The 17,168-nt window shown below is 44.5% G+C and overlaps 1 protein-coding gene across 1 annotated transcript; it reads right to left on the bottom strand.

Annotated features, from left to right (window-relative positions):
* Nucleotides 1-2,568: 2,568 nt before the first annotated feature.
* slc16a10 (solute carrier family 16 member 10) lies at nt 2,569-16,960 on the bottom strand. Its single transcript, XM_072444161.1, has 6 exons — nt 16,636-16,960; nt 11,510-11,654; nt 10,548-10,974; nt 5,203-5,346; nt 3,856-4,084; nt 2,569-3,127 (listed from the first exon to the last, which is right to left on the bottom strand). Exons 1-6 carry the CDS (start codon nt 16,943-16,945, stop codon nt 2,907-2,909), a joined length of 1,476 nt encoding a protein of 491 aa, XP_072300262.1. The 5' UTR covers nt 16,946-16,960; the 3' UTR covers nt 2,569-2,906.
* Nucleotides 16,961-17,168: the final 208 nt, after the last annotated feature.

Raw genomic sequence — 17,168 nt, 5'->3', positions numbered from 1 at the left:
GCCAAAGACCTCAACAGCTTCAGGCCAGTGGCTCTCACGTCCCACCTGATGAAGACACTGGAGCGGCTAGTCCTGGACCACCTCCGCTCCACCGTGAGCTCAGCCATGGACCCACTGCAGTTTGCTTATCAGCTTGGCATCGGAGTGGAGGACGCCGTCATCTCCCTGCTGCACCGCTCTCTCTCTCACCTGGAAAAGCCTGGCAGCTCTGTGAGGATTCTGTTCTTCGATCTTTCCAGCGCCTTCAACACCATCCAGCCGCTTCTCCTGAGGGACAAACTGGAGACGGCTGGTGTGGAGTATGACCTGGCAGAGTGGATCCTGGACTACCTCACAGACCGACCCCAGTTTGTGAGAGCCCGGAACTGTGTGTCTGACACTCGGACCTGCAGTGTGGGGGCGCCCCAGGGCACTGTCCTCGCGCCCTTTCTCTTCACCCTTTACACTGCAGACTTCAGACACGACACGGACAGCTGTGTCCTGCAGAAGTTCTCTGACCACTCTGCCATCATCGGACTCATCACGGACGACGATGACGCGGAGTACAGAGGACTGGAGCAGGACTTTGTGGACTGGTGTCAGCGGAACCACCTCCTCATCAACGCGGGGAAGACCAAGGAGATGGTGGTGGATTTCCGCAGACGCCACCCCACTGCCCCCTCACCAGTGAACAACCAGGGACGGGACATTGAGAGAGTGACTCATACAAGTACCTGGGTGTTCATCTGAACCACAAACTGGACTGGACTCATAACACAGACGCACTGTACAGGAAGAGCCAGAGTCGGCTCTACCTCCTGAGGAGACTCAGGTCTTTTGGAGTGACAGGGCCACTCCTGAAGACCTTCTATGACTCTGTGGTGGCATCAGCTCCTGTACGGTGTGGCCTGCTGGAGCAGCAGCATCACAGAGAGGAAGAGGCTGGACCGAGTCATCAAGAAGTCCAGCTCCATCCTGGGCTGTGCTCTGGACTCGGTGCAGGAGGTGGGGGACAGAAGGATCCTGGCTAAATTCACATCTATGCTGGACCATGAGTGTCACCCCCTGCAGGACACTCTGTCCGCTCTGGAGAGCAGCTTCAGTGAGGGACTGATCCACCCTCACTGTGTGAAGGAGACGTTTCACAGGTCTTTCCTTCCTGCTGCTGTCAGACTTTGCAACAAACACTGTTAGTACTGAACACGTGTAACTGTCATACCCATGTGCAATACTGACATAATCATGTGCAATACCGATATAATCATGTGCAATACTGACATAATCATAAGCAATATTCTCCGTCCATATAACTGCTGTAAATAAGAGTGTTTCTTTTAAAGCATCTTGGCTGCTCTGCATAAACTCTATAAGAGTAGGTAAGAGAGTGAGAGGAGAGAGGGTAGTCGTATAGTAAGTGCACACTCTGTCGAACAATCATGAGAATGTGAACAATTCACCTGCTCATTGCGTTTAAAGGGGCACCAGCGGTGTCAGTGGCGGTGTAGAGCTGGTACTGTCCTGCGTGAGGCAGCAGACTTTCATATTGTGGTTCATGTGAACCCGGCCCACCCTTGGCTCTGCATATGCATTGTAGATTTTGTGAGCCCCCCTCCAGTCCAAACTACTATAATAACTGGACAAAGACACTATATGCAAATCATTTTACTGGGCTCAAAATATGTTAAGAAATATGTTCAGAAAAGATATAAAAAGTAAGCCTCTACAAACACTGTTACAATAAAACAAAACATAATTCACAACGCAAATAGAGGTCTCTGAACTTCCAGCATTCCGGAATCAGAAGAGACATGAGGCACATTGGTTACAGCACAGTCAAGTAAACTCCAACACGGAAGAAAAGAAGTTAAGGCAACATGTGAAAGGCAAGATTTTCCCAGGCCAGCAGACGAGACAGATGTCAGTCCTGCTTACAGCCTGCAGCACTTTGGACTTCACAGAAACACAAAGCAATCAAATGTACAGATAAGATGTGTTTAAGATTAAAGGGCAAATTATTCTTTAACACAATAAAAAAAACTACCAGTTTGTCACAAGTCTAGACTCTACAAACATGTGATTTAAGGCACAGTGTGTGTTTCAATGTATATTTTTTCAGACAAAGGTAGGCTGTTATTACATCTAATATACATATGCACATACACATTAGTGTGAAAATACTGTGGTGGTAAAATTCCAACAGATGATGAACCTAAATAAAGGGCTCATAGTGTTGTGACTGTACTTTTAAATGGCCAGATATCAGATTCTGAGTAATAACAATATCCATATGTATTTGGGCTTAGTTCACTTTTCTCCCAAATGATGGACTGCAAAGCACAGACTTGTACTGGAGGTATTCTGACATAAAGTGGAAACTAACTAAAGGATAGAACAGAATAGCCTGAAAGTCAGGCATGGGGCAGCTGGCTATGCCTGTCTCTTAAATATTTAAGTAGGCCACCCATGGAGAAGATCCCAATGTAAATAAGGCTCTGTAACAAAGTATTAACACAACTTATTACTCCAGAATACACGATATTTGAATCCAAAAGTCAAGTCCTATACTCAGAGCACCTTTGCACTTTGTCAGCTTAATACTATAGCTGTACTTGTAGTGTTGGGGCTATATAGAAAGGTTAATGTATTGAGAATACAATTTAGTAAAAAAAATTAACTTGCTTATAAGTTAAGTTGACATAAAATGCAGTTAGTTCATTAATTACACAAATATATAATAAACAATCATATTATTTTGGTATAGAGTCCAGCAGACGCCAGTATGGTGCAGGACTTAAACTGAGCTGCTTCCCTTTGGACACAAATTAAATGTACAATTCTCCGTTCACCTTCAGTCATTTTGAGACTTCTTCCATGTGATTAAAATCATGTTCTCATAAAACGCTTGTGTTTTCCCAGTTATTGTCTGTCTACAGGACAGACTCGCCTGTTCTGGGGTCACCATGTCTCTGAGCCTTTTCTGAGTCCAGCATATTCTGGGTGACTTCTTTCTCCTGATCTTGGGCCTCCTGTCGTCTGCGACGTGCCTCCACCCATGGGATGAGGCATAGGACAGCCCCGCCCACCATTGGGGGGATGCCAGCAAGGTAGAAGGCCATGTCGTAGCTCTTAAGTCGGTCCCTAAGAAAGCCTGGGGCACACAGAAAATCATCTTAGCTTCACCTAGTGTCTTGACCAAAACCCAACCACACTCGAGGCTCCTCTTCTATTGTTCTATTGTTCTATGTGTTGTTTTTAGAGGAGGAAACAGTGTCCTGGTCATGTATGACCTTTATTTTTGTTTGCTCAATGACAATACTTGGAACTCTAAAATAAACATGCTAAAAAGTAACTCCTCAGCCAATTTCAGCAGGTCTAAAACCATAAGAAAATAATGTTGTACTTTATTACTTTCCACCACTGCAAATAGCATTCCGTTATTTTTGTTTAAATATTATGCAAAATAAAAAAAATAATATTACTCTGAGAGCAAGAATATTTATGAAAACATTTCTAAATACGTGCTTAGAGAGCGCTCTCGCTGAACACGCTCCCTGTCCCACTCTCTCAATATAACTTCTCACCTTCCAGGGCATCCAAAATGTATTAAGAGAAAAATTATATTTGGCAAATATAGCAGGGGACGTATTTGTGCACAGTAACGACATAGAAACATTCTATAGATATTTACACTTTCAGATTTATATTTTTGCCTTCCCAATATACTGAAAACGCCTTCCCAATATACTGAAAAATAGTGGTCACCCATTTGCAAAAAAACAGCTATCCCATTTTGTGTGGGGAAGAAAAGACACATGGTTTGATCAGATCAACAAAATTGTTTTTGTTTGTACAGCAGTACAGCCACAGTGAGGTTACCTGCTATGGGGGGTCCTACAGTCATGGGCACTGACATGAGGCCCAGCAGGAAGCCAATAGCCTGGGACACGTCATCCGCTCCCACCAGCTCAAACGCGATGGGTGCCATGATGCAGATGAAGCAACCGTCAAAGAGGCCCATGAGGAGACAGACGGCAATGAGCCCCCCGAAGATGTCACACAGAGGGATCATCATAGACATGAGCCCAATGACCAGGAAAGATGAGACCTGCGGCACATGTTAGTATTTGTTTAGCACGTACTTTAGCAAATATTACAGTCTAGCATGTCATTAGGTATGAGTTTTAGCATCTGTGCTGCAAGTGCATATCACTACAAGTTAGTCTGGTTAACTACAACCTGTAAGCCTGGTTTAGCTCAAATGGACTAATTATATAATCATGAATGTTTCCACAATAGGTGGCAAGAATCCTTATAGTTTTACATTGAGCTGGAGACATCAGACATTTATAGAATATGCTGTTCCAATGTCAGAATGCAGATTTGTTGACCTGGTTTATGGTTCATATGAAACAAAAACTGGCACAAAGTTGAATATCTTCTCTCTCAGCATAAATAAACATTTATTTTTAAAAAATATTTGTAATACAATAGCCAAAGCAAGCGGTGCCCATGCTCAACCCCAAAGAGGTGATAATTGTTGTCAGTTGAATAGACATCTTATGAATGGTCAGTCATAAGTAAAATATGACACGTTTGTGGAGTGTTAAAATTACACCTGTTTTGGTTTTACCCAATAGAACATTCAGTGTTCTGCTGCTGGAGAGAAGATCTGCTCTTGATCCTCCAGGCACGTCATTGCACTTTTTGTTGTGTACTTTGATACTTTTGTATGGAAAATTATTTAAAAGACGTGGAAAACGCGAATCCTGCCTCAGTCTCATCTTATGCTGCTCACTAGATCCCAGCCACTCCGGTCTACATCTTTCACAAAGGGACAGCTTTTGTGGATCATATGTTTATAAGATATTTCTTTCAGAAAACAGTAAATGTGCCAGCATTAAACTTTCCCTTGCACTCCATCTGAAATTATGACATAATACAATTTTAGAATGTGAAGCAAATTACACTGTAATACAAAATACACAAAATGTGTGTTGTTTTCATTTTCCATGGGCTGGACTCAAAAATATAAATACATTGTTCACAAAAGACCCATTTCATTCAAATGTTGTTCACAAATCTGTCAAAATGTATGTTAGTGAGCACATAATCCATCCCCCTCACAGGTATATCAAGATGCTGATGAGACAGTATGGATATTGCCTTTTGTTCACTTTTATCCCACAGCACAATGTATAAAAGCATGGTTTTACAAACACTCACTTGCAGGTAAACCTTGTTGACCCCATTCACATAGTCAGCCACTCTCCCAAAAATGAGCCGACCCACTCCAGACGTGATGCCTATGCACATGAGCAGCACCTCTTTGTTGGCATCTTTGCCAAAACGTTCCTCAACATGCTTCATCTGTGAACACAAAGAGCCTACGTGATTAGTGACATTACAAAAATGTGTCCAAATGCTACTATGTGTCTGCTCTTCTGCAGTCAGTGGATAGAAACCGCCCTGAACCGTCCAGTTCACCTTGGTGAGCCAACACATGCATTATAAGGCACGCCGTATCAGTTTAGAACAGTATCTGGAAAGGTGTGCTTATAGACCTACAGGACTTTGCCCCTGCCAGCTGCGTACCACCACCGACTGTATGAAAAGAGGAAGGCTGAGAGCTGCACAGCTCAGCACTTCAACAGGAAGCACTCAGAAAACGTCAAGGAGCCAAAAACAAGTAGTGCATGTGTTTGGGCTTCCTTCCCTCTTGCCTCTGCTCCTTCCTAAGTTTGACTCGTCACTATATAGAGCTACTTACAAGTTACTGTTTTGGCATATTCAATATAATATAAATATATCATATATAAATAAAGGTAATGACAGAAAAGCTCTAGTGGTGGTAATCCATTGCTTGCAAACCCAGCTACTTTTACAGAGTAACATCGATCAGAGTGCCACATAAAGTGAGCTTCCATTGTCTTGTTTTCATGAGTAGTACACTCTCACTTCTGCCTTTCTCGTGGGCTGGTTCTGCTGAACTCCATAGGTTTTGGTTGGAAATTTGGAGCTTAATCTTGCTTTTGTACAGGAGCTTAGTTTTTGGCACATATTATAACTGAGTCAGGAGTTATTTACCTTCAGAGCCTGAGACATAAATCAAAGATAAGTGCGGGGCAGTAGATTCTAATGCTGCTTTTGACAGTTAGCATGTATGTGATTGTGATGTGAGCTACATCAATAATTAATAAATATAGCCGCAAGCGGCAATGATCGGCAATGATCGGCAATTGGGGCGCTAACGCGCCCCAATTGTCCTTTTATTACGCCTACTGCTGAATCTGTGACGCTGTCACATCTTCTCCCCTTTGTTTTACCATCAAAAAGCTATTTTATTTTGAATTCTTGGCTTTTGATGGTCCTGAAGATGAGTCTCACCAAATTTCAGGTTAATAGGGCTAACGCCCTGGGAGGAGTTTGTGAAAGTCTAAAGTGTAAACATGTTCTGGCGATTTCCCCATTGGAATAACATGGAAGGTTTCGGTCATCGTTACGGCAACGCCATAACAATTATGACATGGGTCTCATTGACTTTTTTGATGGGGATGCCAAAATTGAGTTGTGTGTCAAATTTCATATAATTTCGCAAAACTAAATATTTAACCTCCATATAACATCTGTAGGGGGCGCTGTGGCTCCAAATTAATTTATTTCACTTCAAGTAGGTTTAGGGCAAAGAGTTTAACAACTGATTCTAATTTGACGCAATTCGGACTTTATCTGCGCAAACGGCAGAAATGTTAAATTTGGGAGATTTCTGAAATTCTTGCTACAGTTTGCGGCTTCGCCGCACAGAGACCGTGAGAGGTATCAATGTAATTTGGATAACTTTTGATGTCCCACTCCTCAGTAGCATTTTCACCAAATTTCAGCTTTTTAGGGCCAACGCCCTGGGAGGAGTTCGTAAAAGTACGACGTTTGGAAAAACTCCGAAGTCATGTTTAGCCATTTTTGAAGCAATATGGCCGACATTTGGTTGGGCGGACAGCGTTGCCGTAATAATATTTTTTACTTCTCTTGTCACCATCTACCTCTGCGCCAAATTTCATGATTCTACGATCAGATTTTTTTTGGGTCATTTCCCATCTCTCAATGCATTTTTGGTACATTTGGGGGCGCTGACGCGCCAATTTTTTTTTTATTTTAGAAAAGGGAAATAGCCAGAATGTAGAGAGGCACGATTTTTACAGGTGTGCAAATTTTTGTGACTTTTCGTCAATGTTCACTGGGTGAAAAATAGGGGGGTTGGTCCCGAGAAGAAAGAAAGAAAGAAAGAAAGAAGAAAGAAATATAGCCGCAAGCGGCAATGATCGGCCCTCGCCACGCCGCCGCCACGCCGCAAGAGGAGGGGGCGCTAACGCGCCCCAATTGTCCTTTTATCACGCCTACTGCTGAATCTGTGACGCTGTCACATGTTCTCCCCTTTGTTTTACCATCAAAAAGCAATTTTATTTTGAATTCTTGGCAAAATGTGCGGCTTTGCCGCACAGACACCGTGACTCTTTGAATGAAAATGGGATAACTTTTGATGGTCCTGAAGATGAGTCTCACCAAATTTCAGGTTAATAGGGCTGACGCCCTGGGAGGAGTTTGTGAAAGTCTAAAGTGTAAACATGTTCTGGCCCCATTGGAATAACATGGGAGGTTTCGGTCATCGTTACGGCAACGCCATAACAATTATGACATGGGTCTCATTGACTTTTTTGATGGGGATGCTAAAATTGAGTTGTGTGTCAAATTTCATATAATTTCGCAAAACTAAACATTTAACCTCCATATAAAATCTGTAGGGGGCGCTGTGGCGCCAAATGAATTTATTTCACTTCAAGTAGGTTTAGGGCAAAGAGTTTAACAACTGATTCTAATTTGACGCAATTCGGACTTTATCTGCGCAAACGGCAGAAATTTTAAATATGGGAGATTTCTGAAATTTTAGTTACAGTTTGCGGCTTCGCCGCACAGAGACCGTGAGAGGTATCAATGTAATTTGGATAACTTTTGATGTCCCACTCCTCAGTAGCATTTTCACCAAATTTCAGCTTTTTAGGGCCAACGCCCTGGGAGGAGTTCGTAAAAGTACGACGTTTGGAAAAACTCCGAAGTCATGTTTAGCCATTTTTGAAGTAATATGGCCGACATTTGGTTCGGGGGACGGCGTTGCCGTAATAATATTTTTTACTTCTCTTGTCACCATCTACCTCTGCGCCAAATTTCATGATTCTACGATCAGATTTTTTTTGGGTCATTTCCCATCTCTCAATGCATTTTTGGTACATTTGGTGGCGCTGACGCGCCAATTTTTTTTATTTTAGAAAAGGGAAATAGCCAGAATGTAGAGAGGCACGATTTTTAGAGGTGTGCAAATTTTTGTGACTTTTCGTCAATGTTCACTGGGTGAAAAATAGGGGGGTTGGTCCCGAGAAGAAGAAGAAGAAGAAGAAAGAAAGAAAGAAAGAAAGAAAGAATAATATTCCGATGCGAAAACAATGTTTCCCATTTTTCAAATATCATAAACTATACATTTTCGGAAAGCGCTCGCGCTTTCCTACCTCATGGTGTGGGTCCCTGGTCACTGACGGGTACTTTCGTTAATTTTGAGTGGGCTCCGCCCACTTTGTGTTTTTGGCCCTCTATACAGTAATAATGTTCAATTTTTGCATTACATGCTTATATGCACGGAACATGCAAGAGATGGGGAACGTATTCGTGAGGTACTTAGCGCAAATGAGTGCTTTATATGGGGATGACGACCGCTTCGCGGTCGTCATCTCAATGTAAAGTGCTCGTTTAGTGCGCACTTTTGCACGGGCTTCGCCCGTTTACAACGGTAATGTTCCATTTTCCTACTACTAATTAGTATGCACGGGGCGTGCATGAGTGAAGGAGTGCGTTAGTGAGTGTTTGGAAGTGGGCGAGCGCTTCGCGCTCGATTTCGTGCGCACTACGTGCGCACTTTCGCAGCCGTGCTTTGCACGGCCTTACGAGATTAATAGGCCTCTCGCCAGCTTGTGGCGCTCGGGCCTAATAAGATAATGGTAAACAGTTGTATCATTGTTATATGTATAGTGTAATAACTTGGTACACACTAGGGCTGTGTTCAAAATATTGATACGGCGATATATCGTCACGGACTCCATATACAGTATTGATATTGTTTTTAATTTTAAAAAAATATATATATATGTATATATATATATTTTTTTTTGTGTGGCCCGTAGGCTTTAAACGAGGTGGAATAGTACTTTTGATCTGCTGTTTGTGCTGCGCTCCTCTCGGCCGAGGTGAGAAGGAGCTGTGGACCTGATCAGAAGCTGATCTGTGCAGAAGATGCTGCTGCAGCTTGTTCAGACCAGGCCAATTGTTTGGCAAGAAACATGCAATACTTTACTAGGATGTCCATCCATCCATCCATTTTCTGCCGCTTTATCCGGGGCCGGGTCGCGGGGGCAGCAGTCTGAGCAGGGACTCCCAGACTTCCCTCTCCCCAGACACTTCCTCTAACTCCTCCGGGGGGATTCCGAGGCTTTCCCAGGCCAGCCGAGAGACATAGTCTCTCCAGCGTGTCCTGGGTCTTCCCAGGGGCCTCTTCCCGGTGGGACATGCCCGAAACACCTCCCGAGGGAGGCGCCCAGGAGGCATCTGGAACAGATGCCCGAGCCATACCCCGAGATACTTGAACTCCTCCACTTGGGGCAAGGACTCCCCACCCACCTGGAGAGGGCAAGCCACCTTTTTCCGGTCGAGAACCATGGCCTCGGATTTGGAGGTGCTGATTCTCATCCCAGCCGCATCACACTCGACTGCAAACCGTCCCAGTGCATGTTGCAGGTCTGGGTTTGATGGAGCCATCAGGACAACATCGTCTGCAAACAGCAGAGATGGCATCCTGTGGTCTGTGCGCCTAGAAATTCTGTTCATAAAAATTAAGCGGTGACAAAGAGCAGCCTTGGCGGAGTCCAACATGCACTGGGAACAGGTCTGACTTTACTAGGATGTGTTCCTTATATTTATATTTGGATCAGTTGGTTGGATGTATAAAGTTATTAGAGCATAATGGGTTTATAAATAAGTGCTTTGTGGATAAACATGAAATTTCATGCATTTTCTTATTCAGAGTAAAAACATTACCCATTTGGTACATTTTTAAGACCCTTTTTTCAAAAATGTATCGGGAAATGTATCGTAATGAGGGAATTGTATCGGAATATACAAATATCGGGATACGTATCGTGAGGGTCTTGGCAATACCCAGCCCTAGTACACACAGACATGTGTGTCCTGGACCATGAACACTGCTGTGAGGCTGACTGAAGCTCCTCTTGTTTGTTTTGATTCAGTGAATGTAGTGAAGCTTTTGGTGACCTTTGCCACTGTCTTCAAAACATCTGTAAACCATCGAGAAAATCCAAAACATGATATTGAGATACTGGGAACGAACAGCTGGAGAGCAGAGTGTTTGCTCTGACCTGCTGCTGTTTGGCAGAGGCCAAGCCGCCACGTTCCCCAACTCAAAACCTGCCCCGGTCTCTCATGAGCTACGGCGTGAATAAAATGTAGCTTACCAGGTGAACATATGGCACAAAGTATCCGTAGAGTGCAGCAGGCACTCCGAAGGCCCAGATCCGATAACCAAGGGACTTCCAGATGTTCACATTGAAGAGCTGGCCCATGCGTGGACAGCGGCTGCCAGTGTTCTTCCTGGTTTTAGTAGGTATCAGGGGTTTGTAGGTTAAGCCAGCTAACATGAGCAAAAACATGAGGATGCAGAGGACTCTCATGGTGTTCTGACGGCCCACCTTTTCCAGCAGCCCAGAAAGAGCAAACGGCAAGGTGATTGTGAACAGGCTGCTGCCTGCTGTCACTATGCCATTCACCAGGCCCAGGCGCTTCTTGAAATAGTGCCCCAGGATCACCAGACTTGGCTGGTAGGCGAATGAGCAGCCACATGCAAACACTATGCCGTAAGTGAAGTACATGGCGCCCAGCGACCTGCAGACACAAAAACACACAGACTTCTAGGGTTGCACATTTCTGGAAACATGCTGTAGCATAACAGTGAGATAAAATGAAAAACACCTTTACTAGGACTCAATCGCATCTGAGAGGTTGCCTAGAGGTCGCAAAGTTTTGGTTTTGTACTGAACTACACAGGACCAGGAGATGGACAGTGAATTCTAGCTGTAATGTCTCACATTTTTGTGTTGAGCATTTATGTGAGGGCGTTACAGGAGCTGCCTGTGCTGTGTGAGGGCGTTCTGACATGTAGAAGCAAGGATGTACAGAATCCCTGGAAATGAGGAGATAGTGCTAAACGACTGGAGTCTCAGGGCTGACAGAGGCTTATGAGGCTGTCAGTGATCCAATCCTAACACACAGATGCTGATACATTCTGTTGGACATTCTCAAATATTTAGCAGGGTAGAACTACTTTTGTCCCACTGGAATACTGTTCCTTAATTTCAAATAAAACTGTTAATATTCTTCATGCAAAATATGAGACAGATAATTTATGTGTGTGGCTCACGTGACAAAGGAGCTGGCGAGGAGTCCCACCAATCCGACCGCGGCGCCACCCACAGCTGTGATCCGGCAGCCAAGCAGGTCGGTGAAGACACTCACGATCGGAGAGCAGAAGAAGATCATGCCCATGGACAGAGAACCCACCCAGGCTGCACATAGACACACACCAGCAGCGTCACAAAAGAGTGCAATCTGACAGTGGCGGCTGGTGCACAAACGCAAACATCTTGTGCAGTGACTTTCATGAACGGGCAAGCAGATTTGGGGCGGTGATCAATATTTAGTTGATAGCATTTACCATTAAAAACACTACATTTATTCACAAGTTTTTTTGTCAAAGTGCCCATTATTCACAAGGAAATACTAACTGTTGGAGAAACTGTGGCAGCCCGGAGGCAAACCACTATCACGTGTTTTGTCCTGTGGCTCAAAGATATTGAACTGAAATTAACAATGCACTGCAGACTGTTTTTGACATTTCCATCCCACAAAATTTTAAAACTATGTAATTGGGCCTCAAAACTCCTGCTATGGATAGAACGTACTTCTGGCGGCAGGGAAGAACGCCATCACTAAGAAATGACTGACATAAACATCACCAATGATCAAGGACTGGACTGACTTTATTACAGACATTCAGACTTAATTGGAAAATGAACAAAATTGTAAAACTTTGGACTAAAAGGGACTTAAATGTTGGACTTTTTTATGCCGTCATTTTATTTATGTTCTGTCATAGTGCCTTTATTATCATTTATTACTATTACTATTATTATTTTTTATCTTATTTTTTTGTCTTGTTCCCGTTTTATCTTTGTACTCTAAAAATCATAAACAATAAAAAATATTCACACAAAGGGTGCTTGTTCAATAAAAAAAATAATAGGCAGCAGTTCTACCAGATCATGAGCCTCCGGGGACTTTTTGGCACTGTGGGTGCTAAGGTCCTGAATTGTCCATGGTGTTACTCGTGCACTTGTAGATGAGCAATAACCCCACGTACTCCGGTGTAATCGTTCTGAGCATTTATTCCACAAGTTGAACAAAAATTACAGGAGAAATCCAAAGCTGGCTATTCTCAAAAACAAAACGCTACGATAAGAAAACCATATGGCTCCTCCATCTCTGTGTCCTTGGTTTGCGTGTGTACCTGGCCACGCCCCCTGAGCGCTGTCCCTCTTAAAGCGACGGGAACCCAACCGCACCAGGGCAGGCAAATTACCACTAATAAATGTTACAAATATAACAAATGTAATCGAATAATCCAAACAACCAAAAATATTCATTAGTAAAACGTAAATTTACACATCTATAACGAAATATCAAGTTTTCCAAATTAACATAAATATATAACTAAACTTGGCTCCCACAGGCACTAAAACAATTTCAGTTCAACTTCAACCATTTCAGTTCAACTTCTACAACCACAAACCCGGTCTTCTTTTGATACAACACAGCTTTTATTCATGAGTATTTCAACAGTCTCCCACATATTCACACTTGTGTACAACTTGACACAGTAGAAAGTGCTGTTTGCCTTCTGAAATCGTCAGTGGTTTTATGATTGTCTGTTGACGCGCAGGAACCTCTGCTGCTTTGTCTGTGGATCTTATTCTCATGCGAGCGTCCGTGCACCAGGTTAACACAAAGGGCAAACTACTGGAGGACAGGTGCTGAGCCATTAGTGAGACCCTGAGCAAACACGGAGAGTCTTTTAGCACACACCAGAGACAGCTCCATCTACAGCGCTTCTGCAGTGATGATGAGGCATCCATCACGGTTCGAACGTGTGAAATATCTAGAGTCGCTTTTGTTTATTGTGGCAGAGCAAACGTTATATCAAAGCCTAAACACACGTACCATTATAAGTTGGAAAATATTATATTGATCCCAAAGAACTGGACTTCATTAAAGAGCCATCAACGCACAGGTTTTTCAAAACGTACCCTTCTACTGCGCCAGTATCCTTGTTTTCTTTATAATTCTACATCATTCGTCACAAAGGCCGATTTACGGACCAATGTCGTTCAGGGCCATTTCCAAGGGAGTTTCAGAAAGGGCATCTGGCATATAAAAATCAAATTTACAATCCAAATTGAAGACGTTGATCGAGTGGAACAGAAACCCAGCACATCACGACATATCTGCTTTGGGACACTATACATGGCCAGGCTCTGGCGCCTCACGGTTCAGCACAAGAATGTTCAGCTCCATACGAGAAATGAGACGGTGGTGGTGGTGGGGGGAATATAATTTATGGCATTGCTTGAAAACGTGGAGGAAACATGCGCTGCTGCTCTTGTTAGGACCTAAGGAGCTCCAGATGAGAGCTGTTAGCGGGGAGGGGAGTCAGGGGAGAGGGCAGCGCTGCTTTCTGATTGGTGGAGTCTTTGTCCGCCCCGTTTCAGGTCCAAGCTTAAGTGATGGTGTTAAACCACATCTGAACATTCTATGGAAAGTGAATGCTTTGTGAGAAAGGAGGAGGAGGAGGGTGTCTCAAAACCGATAATACTTTCAAATACAACAATCCGTGTGAGATTATTAACTGTGCCTGTATCTACGGGAGGTTTCGGGGACAGATTCTACTCAGGTGATCTCGGGTAGTGAAGAGTCGTCACATGTAACTCTCTGGGCAAACACCAGCAATAAACTGTCAAATATTTACTTCAGCACAGTCAAAGGGCATCGTATCCACATGCCCTGCATTATGAGTGACACCCACATTCTGATCCCTGATATGCTGACCTGCTGACCACAACCATAGGCCCCACGCCAGAACCAGGAGCAATCATGTGGTTGAACCCCCCCCACCCACACCTAGACTCCAAGCCTGTCATTGGATCGAGGTATTTTTCACTCTTCCCTCTGGTACACAAAGAGAAATAAACATGATTCGAGTGTGTACAAAGTTAGTCCACACGGAACTACGAGCAAACACAGGAGTTCAAAGTGCATCACACACGCAGGTACTCTGGAGGCCAAGGTGCAACGTAAACCACGTGCACCATCAACATACATATTCAAGTGCACACACAGGGTCAGCAGGAAACGCCAATAAAACAACTGCAAATTTAGAGACCGTTAGGAAGTCTTTTGTGTCACACACGAGAGACACGACTGATACTAGACCTGGTCTCACAGAGGCCGGTGTGCAGGTATGTGTCTGCTGCTCCAGATGCCCGTTCACACAGGCAAGAGGGGAGGAGTCACACAAGGGATAATGTCAACTATGATCACCTGACCCAGAATCAGCCCTCAAATAGACAGTTGATCTCCCATGGACTCTTGGCCTGACATTAAAGAGCAGGTAACAAAATGAAAACACAGTAACATCCACACACAGTACTGCACTTTTATGAGTTAATAACAGAACTTTTTCAGCTTCTTCAGAAACATTAAACACAACAAGCAGAACTTCCAACCATCAATCGGTCTATTGTAATTATATTTACCAATTTGGACTAGTAACTTACTTCATTTTTTAGATTGTTCTTGTCAACATCGTTGTTTTTGCTTGATTTTGTTGCTGTGATGTGTCCCGACTGTGCCAACACACAAACCTGGATCACACTGGTGTTTATTTAGACCAAAGTAAACCTGTGGTGAAGAGCAGGTTCAAGGCCGCTCTTCTTCAATGGGAGGCGTTCACAATCTCAAATGATGAAGTGAAAATGTCAGAAGTAGGGCAGGGAAATGCAGGTTAGGCACGTGTCAAGAGAAAGTATTCAACACATGTTGAATCTAATCTAATCATGTAGTTATTTTTGCAGCAGTGTTTCATGTTTTGTGGATATGCACTGCAGTAATTACAGAGATATTAAGCATAAAACAGGCATAATCTACAACTGCTAATTAGAATTATCAGCCCAGAATTATCAGTTGATTTGTGACATCACTTGATATCCACCACAGAGGGATTGGTTACAGTATCTGAATATTGCAACAGCCTTTGTGCATAGTTAGATTATTCTTCTTTTGTCCCTTTCAGCTGTAGCGTTTGCCCCTTCCCTCAGTCCCAGTTTGACTCCCTCAGTCCCAGTTTGACTCCCTGAGTGCCAGTTTGACTCCCTCAGTCCCAGTTTGACTCCCTGAGTGCCAGTTTGACTCCCTCAGTCCCAGTTTGACTCCCTGAGTGCCAGTTTGACTCCCTCAGTCCCAGTTTGACTCCCTGAGTGACAGTTTGACTCCCTCAGTCCCAGTTTGACTCCCTGAGTGCCAGTTTGACTCCCTCAGTCCCAGTTTGACTCCCTGAGTGACAGTTTGACTCCCTCAGTCCCAGTTTGACTCCCTGAGTGACAGTTTGACTCCCTCAGTCCCAGTTTGACTCCCTGAGTGCCAGTTTGACTCCCTCAGTCCCAGTTTGACTCCCTGAGTGACAGTTTGACTCCCTCAGTCCCAGTTTGACTCCCTGAGTGACAGTTTGACTCCCTCAGTCCCAGTTTGACTCCCTAAGTGACAGTTTGACTCCCTCAGTCCCAGTTTGACTCCCTCAGCATGGTCCAAAAGCCCCGGAACAACGTGCTCTGTCTCTGTCTCGTGCACGTTTCGGGGTCGCGTCAATTCAAGGAAACGTGATTTTCACAAACACTCTCGAAACATGTGATCTGCGGCCCCTCAGAAGAGGTTCTGTAACTGGAGGAACATTTAACACATGACAATTCACGAGAAGGTTCACTTTCATACCACAAGAACACGACACAAGAAAGCGCGTGCGTGCGTCCGCCTGTGCGCTCGTGTGGAGGATCAATCAGCGCGAGCCACTGAGAAGTTACAGTCAAATCATTATTAGAACACGACTAAACTGTTATTGTGGTTATAATAATGTGCTCACAAAACATTTCTACACCAGTTACATTTTAACTTTTTTTATTCGCCCGTGCGTTTCTGCTACGTTCGCGCAACAGGAAATAAGTGATCAAATTACCCGTCTGCACGCGCGTGGCTTTAGCCTAGCCACACTTAAGATATGAATATCAACTACAGTACGGGACATTATTTCACACGTCCTTAGTTGGAGACGGGGTCTGCGTGTGCGGCGCGCGTTTTATTTCCCAGCCGCGCTCCCCGGGGTCCCAAGTGTGTGCTGAGGCGCGGAGCGGGACCGTGGACCCGGCGACGCCCGCGTTTTACCTGTGCGGAACTTGAGGTCTTCGTCGGTCTCGGAGCCGAACTCGCGCAGGAGCGACAGGAACAGGATGCCGAAGGCGTTCTGGATCCCGAACACGGAGCCGTTGCACCACATGGCCGCGAGCATGACCACCCAGCCCCAGCCGCCCTCGGGGTGCGTGAACTCCGTCTCCTCATCCGCGCTTTTCGCCCCGTTATTCTCCGCGGCAGACACCGGCTTGTCCTCCGTGGCGGACCCGGCGGCGGCGGCGGTGGTGGCGGACCCGGCTTCGCTTTCACTCTCCGCCGCGCGCTCACCGTTATCTTCTGTCATTATGCGCGTGAATGACGGGGCCCAAAGTTATTATTAAAGTGTATATTCTTTAATAATAAATAGTCTGCACCTCGAGAGAAGCGCGCGCGGGGAGAAGTCCGCTACTTTGAGCTGTTCAGACTTTATGACAGTGTCAGAAAAAGAAAGAAGAAAAAAAGGAGAAGAGAAAAAAACAGCTGTGGCAACGTATAAATATAGATGGAAGAGGCGTGGCCATGGATTT

Source organism: Eucyclogobius newberryi, unplaced genomic scaffold (genome assembly GCF_026437365.1).
Source record: "Eucyclogobius newberryi isolate DKJ021-1_F unplaced genomic scaffold, fEucNew1.0.hap1 SCAF_1, whole genome shotgun sequence".
Classification (NCBI taxonomy): domain Eukaryota; kingdom Metazoa; phylum Chordata; class Actinopteri; order Gobiiformes; family Gobiidae; genus Eucyclogobius; species Eucyclogobius newberryi.
The sequence above is the reverse complement of the archived record's forward strand: the minus strand, read 5'-3'. Positions and strand labels throughout refer to the sequence as shown.

Coding starts and splice junctions, on each gene's coding strand:
- slc16a10 (XM_072444161.1), bottom strand. CDS start 16,945: ATGACAGAAGATAACGGTGAGCGCGCGGCGGAGAGTGAAAGCGAAGCC. Junction 10,975..11,509: donor CTCGCCAGCTCCTTTGTCAC/GTGAGCCACACA, acceptor TTGTGTCTGCAG/GTCGCTGGGCGCCATGTACT. Junction 4,085..5,202: donor TCAACAAGGTTTACCTGCAA/GTGAGTGTTTGT, acceptor CATGTGCCGCAG/GTCTCATCTTTCCTGGTCAT.